The sequence below is a fragment of the Haliotis rubra genome, unplaced genomic scaffold (assembly GCF_003918875.1).
Source record: "Haliotis rubra isolate DU_JTF1 unplaced genomic scaffold, ASM391887v1 Scf12, whole genome shotgun sequence".
NCBI classification, from domain to species: Eukaryota; Metazoa; Mollusca; class Gastropoda; order Lepetellida; family Haliotidae; genus Haliotis; species Haliotis rubra.
This window is the reverse complement of record NW_025765114.1, coordinates 1747480-1761770: the sequence shown is the minus strand read 5'-3', so window position 1 is coordinate 1761770 and position 14291 is coordinate 1747480. Positions and strand designations below refer to the sequence as shown.

The 14291-nt window shown below is 39.6% G+C and overlaps 1 protein-coding gene across 2 annotated transcripts in view; it reads left to right on the top strand.

Annotated features, from left to right (window-relative positions):
• Positions 1 to 14291, top strand: part of LOC124262267 (protein VAC14 homolog) — a 37641-nt gene that overhangs the window by 512 nt on the left and 22838 nt on the right. For both annotated transcript variants that reach the window (XM_046696763.1, XM_046696755.1), the window contains exons 2-8: positions 1425 to 1575; positions 7058 to 7225; positions 8881 to 8943; positions 9095 to 9202; positions 9566 to 9675; positions 9757 to 9863; positions 12914 to 13052. In XM_046696763.1, the coding sequence (XP_046552719.1) occupies positions 1425 to 1575; positions 7058 to 7225; positions 8881 to 8943; positions 9095 to 9202; positions 9566 to 9675; positions 9757 to 9863; positions 12914 to 13052 (846 nt within the window). The remainder of the gene's footprint in view (positions 1 to 1424; positions 1576 to 7057; positions 7226 to 8880; positions 8944 to 9094; positions 9203 to 9565; positions 9676 to 9756; positions 9864 to 12913; positions 13053 to 14291) is intronic.

Sequence of the window (14291 nt, the reverse complement as noted above, 5' to 3'; positions counted from 1 at the left end):
AGTGCAGAACTAATATATAATGAGAGATATTTTCAGGAAACATGGTACATACATTCACCAGGCTGTAGGTGAATTTGTAGACCAGACTGGTTCGTAGACGTGGAAATCCGGTGTATTCGTAGGCGGATTGAGCGGTAGATTCATAGATGTACAACATCAATGATGATGAAAATCGATATTATGACTTTAATGTAAACGAAAAGTGTTTGGGTATTGTGAAATAAATAAAATATATTAGGTAAGTATGATCGGTGATGAAAATAAAATATGCTTCACAGCGGTCCACGTCTGACAAATTCCGACAAAGGATAGGCCACTAATATATTAAATTCAGTTTGGTGAAATTAAAAAATATGTTAGGTAAGTATCATCAGTGACGAAAACCCATTCAACATTCAACTACGCATACCAGCAGAGAAGTAGCAGAAAACACTTGTTAAGATAACACTTCAATATACACACAGTATTTCGCAATCAAAACAACTCACCACTTCCTAATTAACATTCACAACAACTCAGCTAAACCTGTTAATCCACATTCACAACAACTCAGTGAAACCTGTTAATCCACCCACAACCGACAGTGAAAACAATGAAAACAATTTCATTATTTTCTTCTTGTCGGGAAATTATGAGGAGTAGACTAAGTTTGTCTAATCCGCCGACAAAGTTTATGGTACATAAACCTCAAGAGGTAAAAAGAAATCATTCAGCATCAACCATGGCACTATGCGTTTCATGTGTGAAGGAAGTGTATCCTAGACAACATGCCATCCAGTGTGACAGCTGCGATCAGTGGCAGCATCGCCTTTGCGATGTTTACAAAATACTATTATTCCATTATTAATTCACGTCTACGAAATCATCGTCTATGAACCAGTCTGGGCTATGAATCCACTGCATCTACGAACCGGTTCAGCCTATGAAATCACCGTCTCCCCATTCACCATATACTATGTATGATATAGTGTAGATATGCATTTTCCTTGTTTAGGTTTCCCACAATTTTTATGTTTTTGATATGTGAATTTTGTAAAGTTTGGATTTATAATGTAGGTACCCTCTTAACTTGGACTTTGTGTTTTAAAATAAAGGTAAAAACAACCTGTGCACAGTGTGCATGATGAAATGGTTTAGTGGTATGTCTATATAATTATTTGAACATGGTTTGTTAGCCATGGTAACTCCTTGAAACATTTTCCATGTACAAAATGATGCTTTTTATGTAAAGAAATTGAATTACTCATAAATAACCTATATAGTAGTGTCAGTACTGTCACTGCTGAGTTAGAACTTGAAGAATCATGCTCCGCCTTTTCACTGTGAGGTGACCTGTAAATAATCGTGGTAATTCAGGGCATGTTATTTGCATGCAGCTTCCTGCTTTATTATTGTTTACCTAATTTTAACATACTTATTTTCAGAATGGTGAAAGACTTCTCCACATCCCTTCAGTTTGATCAAATAAAACGGATCCTGAAAGTCCTTGGTGATGACTTCGCATATTCCAGTAACCCCAACACCCGGAAAGGGGGACTGATTGGGCTTGCTGCCACAGCCATAGCACTGGGAAAAGTAAGCCATTTACTTGGCATCAGTAATATGTGAAATTTTTAAAGGGAATTGTAGTTGAGTCATGCTCTTTTTATTTTGTGCTACAGAACTGTTCTTTGATTCATGGTCCAGACATATCAGTATGTTTACAAACCTTGGTCGTCTGTTGCCTGGCTAAAACAAAATAGATTGTTTGTATTTTAGAAGTCCTTAATTGCTGCCACAACATGACATTTGCTTCAACCTCTTCCAGTTGAAATATGTGTATCATGGTGAATGTGATAGGTCATAAAATACCACGTACGTTTCCAAATAGGGATTTGTTTTAATTTTTAAGAGTTCAGAAAGCTTTTCGTGATACGTAATCAAAATACAATAACTGAATTGCTTCATTTGTTATTATGATCATTTTGAATGATTGTTCCTCTTTATCACTAATCATGCTAGTAGTGTTATAATTATGCATGTACTCAGTGGGATTGATTCCCTTATATGCGTTTGCTGCATTGTAATGTTAATTTTTCATAGTTTCTTCAAAAACATTATATTCCTGTTGTATTGTTGATAAAAGTAGTATCCTTAAAACACAGCATGTTATTTACTGTCTAAAACATGAACTAATTGTTTTTAGCCAAAACATTGATCTGAATCAAGGAAAAACTTATAAAAAGCATTAAAGCCTTTAAACAAGATTTGGTGCTGTAGAGGCTCAAACACTCCTTTTTATTTAAATCATACCTTACAGCATATAAATCAGGGATTAAAAATGAAGAGCATGGCTACTTAGCAAGCCAGCAAGTACTGTGCACCCATGAAGAAAACAAATCAAGTCTTCATGCTAAACTGCATATCACTATTGATAGTTACACTTCTCATTGTCGCACAGGAAATATTCATGGTAGGCTATAGAAAAGCACAAAATTTCAAATTCTCTGTGGTACCAAGACTTCAGGTACTATCTGAATTTCTGTCCTGAGTTATACACAAAATGTATTACCACACATACTGAAGATTTATGAGTTACCACAAATATGCATTGTATGTTACATATCATGATATAAAAGGGCCTACATATAAGAGAAAGATACAGAGAAAGGAGCTTATAAGTTATATCTGCAAGTTGTAGCTTCCAGTTATTACCCTTGCTTTGACTGGAGCTAGCTACTGTTATTTTTTCCTTTGATTAAACATTGGTAATATTGGAGGAAGTTTCTACATCATTATGGTCATGCTTCATGCTTCACTGTTCTGGCCTAGCTGCAGATGGTTTCATGCATTGTACATACTCTCACTGCCATATCAGTATTAGTCAGACCCGGGTTCGATTGCCCACATGGGCACAATGTGTTAAGCCCATTTCTGGTGTCCCCCGCCGTGATATTGCTGGAATATTGCTAAAAGCGGCGTAAAACTAAACTCAGTCAGTCAGTCAGTCCAACGTACAAACTAATCAGACCAAATAAAAAAAATGTTGTGGTTCCGATTACACCCCTTTAAAATTTAGGGTAGGCAGGTAGGATTTTTATACCCCGCAACAACGAAGAAACGATATAGAAACGAGTTCCATCTGTCCGTGTGTCCGTCCATGCGTCAGTCACACTTTTGTCCGAAGCATATCTCCTAAACTATTCGTGATAGCTTAACCAAACTTGGTACACATGTCAACCATGATCCCTAGATGTGCCTTTTGGGGGTTAGACCCAGATGCGAATTTTATTTGTTGCGCTTTCCATGGAAACATGACTTACGCTGTGACTATGAGGATGTTATCTTGTCCGGAGCAGATCTCCCAAATTATACATGCTAGCTTCATCAAACTTGGTACATATGTCAAGCATGATCCCTAGATGTGCCTTTAGGGGGTTAGACCCAGATGCGAATTTTATTTGTTGCTCTTTCCATGGAAACATGACTTACGGTGTGACTATGAGGATGTTATCTTGTCCGGAGCAGATCTCCCAAATTATAGATGCTAGCTTCATCAAACTTGGTACATATGTCAAGCATGATCCCGAGATGTGCCTTTAGGGGGTTAGACCCAGATATGAATTTTATTTTTTGTGGTTTCCATGGAAACATGACTTAGGATGTCATCTTGTTGCATTTCCATGGCAACAAGTTAGGCTTCAACTGAATTTGGTAGTAGTGCTCCTTTCTGGAGCAGATCTTAAAAACCTTTCAATACTCTCCTTCTACTTTGCTGTATATGTTATGCGTAATTTACGAAATTGTCCAATCCGCGAATTACGCAAGATATTTGCTTAATCCTCGAGAATGGGCGACCCTCTGCCAAAACCCTGTCATTACGCAATTAGTAGTGCTCATTCCTGTGGATTGAGCAATTAAATAATCTGCGTAATCCCATAGATTGAGGAAGCTGAGTTTGTGTATTTAGAAACCTAGTTGAACTTGTGTTTTTAGGCAATGATTAGTGTTTCATAGTTTGTCTCCCAGTAGTCGACTGACAGTTGCACTGAGATGGAGGACAAAATTAGATTTGAAAGTTTAATCAACAGTGGTACATTCTCTGTATTTGCAAGAAGTAAAATATGAAGAAGTTATAAAGGATGTTTCTTCCGCAAAAGACTGTAACAAAGTAAAAGCGCGAATACAGACTTATCAAAACGTCTGCTGTAATTGAAGTTGGTGGGATTGAAGCGCTTGATAAAGAAGGAACAGAGGAATCTCCTAAATATTTCGTTCAGTTTGAATACCTATTGCGTGATAAAAGATGCTCATCAGTCATGTGGACATGGAGGCGAAAAGAGGACATTACATGAACTAAGTAAGAAGTTTTGTAATGTATCTTGTGACCAGGTGAGATATTTCATATCTGTCTGTGAAAACTGTCAGTTGAACAGACAAAAAACATCAAAGGTGTCATAGTGAAACCAATTCTGTCTGAAACGTTTCAGTCTTGCTGTCAGATTGATATGCAAACAAGAAACTGGTCAAGATCACATGATGAAGTTTTGCATATTAATACCGCTGAAGTTAAAGAGTGCAGCCGATGTAGCTTATCAGCTAGTTGATATAAATAGGATATTTTAAATGTTATAATAAATTGCGTATCATTGTGTTTTAATATGTGTCTCTGATTATCAAACCATTTCTTGCTCATTCTACCATGTGTGAAGCCCATTTCTGGTGTCCCCCGCCGTGATATTGCTGGAATATTGCTAAAAGCGGCGTAAAACCATACTCACTCTTGCTCATTCTAAGGGATTACGCAGTGAGGCGTGCGCAATCCGCAGATTAAGCAAATAAGGTCGCGGTTGACGGGAATGGGACTATACCTTTGCATAATTTGCGGATTGGGCAATTCCGTATATTACGCACGACATATACACTCCAAAACATTTGACATAATTAGTGGTGTTCTGATGATCGATTATAATCGATAATTGATTGGTTACCCTTTTCCGATGCGACAATCGATTGCAAAATTTCATAATCGATTGTTGCTGACAATTCTTAGAAAAACAGTAATGAATACCCAACTCAGACCACAAGACAACGGGCAGTCACCGATAATTATAACTTCTATCCTCATTATTCACAGAAATCACAATCATATTGTGTCTACTCACGCCTCGAAATGAAGTGTAGTTGACAGAAAATGGATACCTATACATATTTTGTTTTGCTAAATGTCATATTTATTGTAGCTGGTGATCACAACAAACTGGCATGTGTATTTCACCTCATTTCATGCGCGTACAACTTTCGCTTACCATGCTCATGAGGGTGCGCTTTCGCTCCAACCGCGAAATTTCAGTTTCAGATTATTCTCAACAATCACGAACCGATTACCACCTTGTCATCCATGGAGGCCCTTGTTTACAGTAACATCGGTGAAAACGTGTGAAATGGCATGCTTATTTCACCTCACTCCATGCACATTGAACTTCCGCTTACCATGTTTGTGAGGGTCCGTAAAACCTTAGTATTGATTAAAAATATTTTACATTTATAGAGCAAAACCTGTAAGTAAAATTACACAATCCTAGGATATATCTCTCTTGGTAAAATAATAGTTATATTTTATATTATATTTTACCGATCACTGCGGCAAAATTCATCCCGTTATATTATTGGGTATGTTTTAAACTAGATCACTGGGAACGTGTGCACAGCTGATTGCTATTTCCAGCTTTACATACGAGACAAATACACATGGTAATCTTAATCCCTGCATATAATACAATGCCTAGCAAGACCAATTAGAACTGAAAAGGTAAATAATCTTGTCTAGTGATGTTTAACTGCAAAGTCTTCTTCTCTTGTCTCACGCCGAAGACCCGGGTTCGAATCCCCACATGGGTATATTGTGTGAAGCCCATTTCTGGTGTCCCCTGCTGTGATGTTGCTGGAATATTGCTAAAGGCGGCGTAAAACCAAACTCAGTCAGTCAGTCTTAATCTTGTCTGTCTGTCATTTAAAACGACACGATGCCATTTTCTTACCCCCTGAAAAAAGTTTGATGAAAGTGTAACCCATAGATAAGCCGACCCCCTTCTACAGACTGCTATTTTTGGTCCTCAAAATTCGGCTTAGCTATGGTAATATACGGTACATTAGTGTAAAAGTGAGTCAAAATTTGGAATTTTTTTTGAGGATTTGTTGTGATAGTGTAAAATCTGCAAAAGAATGATTTGAACAGTCATCTTTTATATATCTTGGTACATGTAGTCTGTCAGTATTTATTTTTGTACACATTTTTTGGTTGATCAATGTAGACTTGGGTTGTTTGTAATTTTGTACAGTCTTGACCTCAAATGACAAATAAAACTTATGAAAAATATTATATTCAGGAGTTCGTAAGTTCTTGTAGATGCACCCTCAAGTCACGTTTTTCACAGAAACCAACCACAAAAGCTGACATATTTCATTTAATGCTCACAATTTATCACATAATTCTAAAAATGACAAACATAAAGTATTGCAGTATTGTAAAAGAGTTATAATGTTTACCTGGGAATTGCACAGGTGTCAAGTTGTAAAAAAATATTTAATTCTTAATCAGTGTAACCGATTGTACAATCAATCATTGATCGGATAGGACAATCCGATTGCAATCGATAATCGATTATGAAATTTCAACTGATTCCCACCACTAGATATAATCATTATTAGCAGACATATTCATAAAGAGTATTTTGGGGTTGCGGGGATATTGATGACTTTGTCTTCTTGGTTTTTTTTAATTGTTTTTTAGAAGTAAAGTGCAAACTAATAACACATTTATCAATGTGTAATTGTATATTCAATCAAGCTTGCAGCCATCATGTCAACTTTCACTGTCAGAATGACCGATGTCCGTCAGGCCAGGAAAAATCAATGGTGTCTGTCTGTCTGAAAGCATATTTTATTCATACCGCTTAAAAAAAATAAAGTCGGCACCAGAATTCAAGGGTCGGTCGGGTAATCAGAACCACAACATTTTGAGGCCTCAAGATAATGTCTTGTTATGATTTCAGTTCTCATTTCATATTTTCCTCAGGATTCCAGCAGCTACATCAACGAGCTGGCCAAACCCGTGATAGCGTGCTTCCATGACCCTGACAGTCGTGTGAGATACTACGCGTGTGAGGCCCTCTACAACATCGTCAAAGTCTCCAGGGGTTCTGTTCTACCGTTTTTCAACGAAATATTTGATGGCTTGAGTAAGGTAATTTAAGTATTCTTCAGATACAAGGAAAACAAATTGTGGACACAGCCAACATGAATCAATGAATTCTTTAAAGTTGATGTCTCTTTTAGCTACATTAACCTTGTATGAGCACTACCACAGATGACAACACCACATCTCTGAACTGTAGAATCTTTTTCCAGCAGAGTTCTGTGAGATACTAGCATATCAGGTAAACTGTGGTTTTGCAAGTTATTGTGAATTGGGGCCTACCTTTAGAATACAGCACCACAAACTTTAAAAATACGTCATAATACCCTTTTACGTAATTTTATATGATTTTGTTCTAAAGCATGTTCTCGAAACAATGCCCTATGACGCCTGCATAGCAACACGGTTGTCCAGCTCAGCGAGTGCATATAAGCTCCGCTCACTGGTGTTTCATCTCTACGAGCTATGTCATTGCATAAGCCCAACGATGTTGACAGTTTCCAGTAGTTGTATACCGGCGGATGCCAATTTTTGCAAGCACCAGTTTGAAATATTTTTCTTTTTTAACTAATACACTCATATTTATTTGTATTACGGGGGGGTGAGGTGTTATATTTTGTGTATTTTTGTATTTTGTATTTTTTAAATTTAGCGAGAATGCGTTACACTGGTCTATATGATATATATTCGATAATTTGCAATTTTGGTCAATGTAATTATTTAAATTATGTAAATATATTTTATATTTCGGTTTCTACGTAACTATTAGGTCTAAATGATTTACCAATGTGAACTGACATACATATATATATTTTTTCATTCAGTAATTTGCACTATTAGATAGAAAAGTTTTTTATTAGTATTTTATTTTTCGAAGCGGTAATACTGCATTACACTGGACACGTCAGTCATGTTTGTGCTGGTTCGGTCAATGTATTCTTTTTATTAGGATTATTTTAAGGGGTTAGGGCTTAGTGCACTCAAGCCTCTTACACACGCAACATTTGTTCAGTAATGATTCGAAGGCTAACTCCCCCTCGTGCCATCACTAGACATGCTCATGTATCCCTCTTTCCTTCGTGCGATCCACGTTATCCATACAGTGCTCCCTACATCACTTTTCTGTCACAAAATCACCGATTTATATAACGGCGCGTCATTTCATGTGAAATCGACGTCTGACGCCTGACGTCAACAACCCTATTCAGTTTGAGGCATATCGGCTCATTCCATACCACACTTTATCCTGTAGATTACAGAATGGGACAAGTGTGCCAAATGGCATCGATCTCTTCGGCAATTGTCCGTAGATTAAAATCACGAGACACCAAGTCTACCCGTAACCTTCGTAATTGTCCGTGACCTATTCGACGTCACAGGAATGACTCGATAAATTTGCACATTGTGCAACAGTGTGGACGTAGCTCAGTCGGTTAGCTGTCGAGCTAACAATCTGAAGGTCACGGGTTCGCGTCCGACGGGTTCTCACAAACTGGTTGCTTGTCTTAATGACACGTGACCAACGGCAGAGATCGTCCTCACGAGAAGTTGTGATGCTGTATTCTAAAGGAGACCGAACTTACAGCAATCTATTTTTGGTGAAGCATGTTATTTAAACTAAGTGGTTCACAGACCATGGAGCAATGCTGTACTGTTATTGAATGTATATATCCCTCTTCACACTCTTACATGTTGTCATACAGTTGGCAGCAGATCCTGACCAGAACGTCAAAAATGGAGCTGAACTGCTCGACAGACTCATTAAGGTACGCCTTTGTTCACTCAGTGTCTTGGGTGTTTGTGTGATGAACCAAATGTTTTGTTCACTTGATAACTTGGGTGGTAGTGTGCCCACCTAATCTTTATCATAGATTTGATACTATGGCTTTCTCAGGATGTCTGCACTTTCTGTTTCAGGACATTGTGACAGAAAGTTCATCCTTTGACCTAGTTGCATTCATCCCACTGCTCAGAGAGAGAATCTACACAAAGAATGCTTTTGCTAGACAGTTTGTGGTGTCATGGGTAAGATAACATTGTTGAGAGACAATAATCACAACTGCTTTATCACAGTCAACATCAGTAAAAGCTGTTTAAGCCTTGGGTGTGTCTAAGTGATGGACAGAACTGATGGGGAATATTAAATAAGTCAGGATTCAGTTTATGGTGCTATACAACCCCTTGCCATGTTACGCAACTTTACTGTTAGTTTGACTATTTGTTGCAATAGCCATCGATCTTTCATGACCGAGGGAGATTGTAATATCCAGATCAAGGTAGGCCATAACATCCACTCATCGATGCTACAGTAGTCATATGGTGATTTGTTATAGCTTGAAATGTTCTCACCTCTGAATTGTGGTATTAACAACGATGACTTCTCATCAGGTGGAGGTCTTGGATGCTGTTCCTGACATCAATATGTTGGTTCTCCTACCAGAAATACTAGATGGGCTATTCCAGATCTTGGGGGACAGCAGTCATGAGATACGCAAACTGTGAGTAAACCACTGCCCTTCACATGGATACTGTGGTAAGGGGGACTGTTGTTGCTTCTTCAACCTGCTTGTTTGTTACAGGTGCCAGGGTGTCCTGGAAGAGTTTCTTACTGGCATCAAGAAGTCAAAAAATGGTGTCAATTTCACAGGGATGGCAAACATACTCATCATTCACAGTCAGAATACAGGTCAGTGGTGGCATGTGATGGCTGTCCTACTGGTATCACCTGACTCTGCAAGGACATTGTGTTTCTTTATTGTCATGTGCTGGCACCTTGTGAATTACAGAACTAATACATATCATGTGAAGTTGGTTTATAATTTCAATTCATTCAGTTTCCATAGTACTTGTGTTAATATTTTTTTTGGTTTATAATTTCAATTCATTCAGTTTCCATAGTACTTCTGTCAAATAGTGCCAGAATGTAGATCCTGTTGTATCACTGATCTGATGCTTGATGGTGGCTGTGTGGCCAGCATGCCGGAAATAGGGTAGTGCTCATATCACTCCCTGTACTTTGTAGCTTACATCAATGCAGCACAGTATCCACATCATCAGGCACTTTCTGGACCACACAATTAATGGTCAGTGTGGACAGCTGGCTTCAGAGGATGTTGCTGATGGGTAATGTTGTATTCAGGCAGACAGTGTTGTATACAGGCAGACAGTTAGCATGGTTAGTGTTGTATTCAGGCAGATGTTTAGTGTTGTATTCAGGCAGATTGTTGATGTTGAATTCAGGAAGACATTCAATGTTATATTCAGACAGATGGCTAATGTTGTATTGAAGCAGATGGTCAGTGTATTCTGGCAGATGGTTTATGTTGTACTCGAGCAGACGACATATGTTGTATTCAGGTAAAAAGCAGAGAGACAGTGTTGTTGTGTTCAGACATATAGCTTATGTTGCAGTGTTGAGGTGGGGGGCTAATATGACAGTGTACAGGCAGATGGCTAATGTTACAGTGTTGAAGTGGGGGGCTAATATTACAGTGTACAGGCAGATGGCTAATGTTAAAGTATTGAGGCAGACGTCTTATGTTACAATGTTGAGGTGGGTGGCTAATGTTACAGTGTTGAGGTGGGTGGCTAATGTTACAGTGTTGAGGTGGGGGGCTAATGTTACAATGTTGAGGTGGGTGGCTAATGTTACAGTGTTGAGGTGGGGGGCTAATGTTACAATGTTGAGGTGGGTGGCTAATGTTACAGTGTTGAGGTGGGGGGCTAATGTTACAGTGTTGAGATTGGGGGCTAATGCTTCAGTGTTGAGGTGGGGAGCTAATATTACAGTGTACAGGCAGACGTCTTATGTTACAGTGTTGAGGTGGGTGGGTAATGTTACAGTGTTGAGGTGGGTGGCTAATATTGCAGTGTTGAGGTGGGTGGCTAATGTTACAGTGTTGAGGTGGGTGGCTAATGTTGCAGTGTTGAGGTGGGTGGCTAATGTTGCAGTGGTCAGGTGGGGGCTAATGTTGCAGTGATGAGGTGGGGGCTAATGTTACAGTGTTGAGGTTTTTGGCTAATGCTTCAGTGTTGAGGTGGGGACTAATGTTACAATGTTGAGGAGGGGGGCTAATTTTACAGTTCATGCAGATGTCTTATGTTACAGTGTTGAGGTGGGTGGCTAATGTTGCAGTGTTGAGGTGGGTGGCTAATGTACAGTGTTGAAGTGGGTGGCTAATGTTACAGAGTTCAGGTTGGTGGCTAATGTTACAGTGTTGAGGTGGGTGGCTAATGTTACAGTGTTGAGGTGGATGGCTAATGTTACAGTGTTGAGGTGGGTGGCTAATGTTACAGTGTTGAGGTTGGTGGCTAATGTTACAGTTTATGCAGATATCTTATGTTACAGTGTTGAGGTTTGTGGCTAATGTACAGTGTACAGACAGACGTATGTTGCAGTGTTGAGGTGGGGTGCTAATGTTGCACTGTCGAGGTGGGTGGCTAATGTTACAGAGTTGAGGTGGGTGGCCAATGTTGCAGTGTTGAGTTGGGGGGCTAATGTTGCAGTGTTGAGTTTGGGGGCTAATGTTGCAGTGTTGTTGTGGGGGGCTAATGTTGCAGTGTTGAGGTGGGTGGCTAATGTTGCAGTGTTGAGGTGGGTGGCCAATGTTGCAGTGTTGTGTTGGGGGGCTAATGTTACAGTGTTGAGGTGGGTGGCTAATGTTACAGTTCATGCAGATGTCTTATGTTACAGTGTTGAAGTTTGTTTCTAATGTACAGTGTTTAGGCAGACGTATGTTGAGGTGGGTGGCTAATGTTGCAGTGTTGAGGTGGGTGGCTAATGTTGCAGTGTTGAGGTGGGGGCTAATGTTACAGTGTTGAGGTTGGGGCTATTGTTACAATGTTGAGGTGGGGGCTGATGTTACAATGTTGAGGTGGGTGGCTAATGTTACAGTGTTGTGTTGGGGGGCTAATGTTACAGTGTTGAGGTGGGGGGCTAATGTTACAGTTCATGCAGATGTCTTATGTTACAGTGTTGAAGTTTGTTGCTAATGTACAGTGTTCAGGCAGACGTATGTTGAGGTGGGTGGCTAATGTTGCAGTGTTGAGGTGGGTGGCTAATGTTGCAGTGTTGTGTTGGGGGCTAATGTTACAGTGTTGAGGTGGGGGGCTAATGTTACAGTTCATGCAGATGTCTTATGTTACAGTGTTGAAGTTTGTTGCTAATGTACAGTGTTCAGGCAGACGTATGTTGAGGTGGGTGGCTAATGTTGCAGTGTTGAGGTGGGTGGCTAATGTTGCAGTGTTGAGGTGGGGGCTAATGTTACAGTGTTGAGGTTGGGGGCTAATGTTGCAGTGTTGAGGTTGGGGCTAATGTTACAATGTTGAGGTGGGTGGCTAATGTTACAGTGTTGAGTTGGGTGGCCAATGTTACAGCTCATGCAGATGTCTTATGTTACAGTGTTGAGGTTTGTGTCTAATGTACATTGTTCAGGCAGACGTTGTATGTTGCATTGTTGAGGTGGGGGGCTAATGTTGCATTGTTGAGGTGGGGGGCTAATGTTACAGTGTTGAGGTGGGGCGCTAATGTTACAGTTCGTGCAGATGTCTTATGTTACAGTGTTGAGGTGGGGGGCTAATGTTACAGAGTTGAGATGGGTGGCTAATGCTACAGTGTTCATGCAGATGGCTAATGTATTCAGAGTTGAGGTAGATGGCTAATGCTTCAGTGTTGAGGTGGGGGCTCATGTTACAGTGTTCATGCAGATGGCTAATGTTATTGTTTGTGTGTTTCAGATGATCTGATACAGAGCACGGCTATAACCTGGCTACGGGAGTTCATTGTGTTGTCAGGGCGCACTATGCTGCCTCATATGGCAGGAATACTCAACGCAATTCTTCCCTGTTTGGCTTACAATGATGACACACGGAGAAAGTAAGACATTCGCTGGTGGCATGGTGGAGTTGTAAAGTCGACTATCAGCCTTAGTATTTATCTCTAAAGACCTTAGTGTAATACTGAAAATATGTGAGCAGAAAAAACAAGAGAACAGACTCCTCATCCAGGTCTGCAAGTTCAGTGTTGATCTGCTTAGGTGGGAAGGAAGTTATCTGTGGGGGACCTGCAAATACAATTTTATTATATAACTATCTGTTCTTTTCTTGTCAGCAGCTTACAATACAGTAACACAAGTATTTTCTTGAAGATTTCGCGTTGTTGTATTTTCCTAAAGATGCAACAATGTTGTTTGATTTCAGTCATAGCCAGACCTATGGTTGACCTTATATCCTCTGTGATGAAATACCTGGTACCTTGTGGTGTTTTGGTAGGACAAACAACAATGCAGACTTGGATGTGGTTATCTCTTGACTTACAGGAAAAACAAGGCTGGTAGTCACTGGAACACCTTCCGTAACTAAGGGCATCATGGTTATATGCATGTCCTCTCAAACAAACTGTTGTTTTCTTTGGTTTCTATTTTTCCATAGCCCTCATAGTTTTGTTGGACTAAGCAGCTTCGTACTGTAAATCATGAATTTAATGTGGAATATGTGAGTATGCCTTTCATGCATGCGTGGAAAGTGACACATTGATGTGTGGACATGTTGGAGTATATCCTCATGTCCAGTTGGACATACTGCACATGGACAGAAACAGTAGCATGTGTAACACAGCTCACTAGAAACAATGTTATTGATGGATAAATGCAGACTGTGATTCTCACTCAGGTCTATATCAGGTGTGTTCAGTTTGTTAACTCAACTTGTTCAAGGAGTTATGCTAGTTTTGGCATCTGTCTTCTTGGCAGACTGTCAACTAGTCTTATGATTAATTACAAGCAAAACAGTGTGCACCGGTATAGGGAAAATATCCAGTCTAGTAACTTCAGTGGCAGTGACATAATACTAATCATATTCTTTATGAATACACATTTCAGGACGCATTTTAAGACTGGAGTTGACATGCACATTAATTTGGTAACACATTAATTTCAGATTTACAGTATTTGATTATATGTGTTTGGTAGTGCTGTCCCATGTTCTGTGAGTGTAGTCAACGGTTTTGTAGTTTTCCAATGTGTGTGATGTAAGGAAAGATAACTCCTACTGGAACAGCAGGAGACGCCAGCATCAGCAATCTTTGTCCAATATGGTAGAAACCTGTGAACCATTG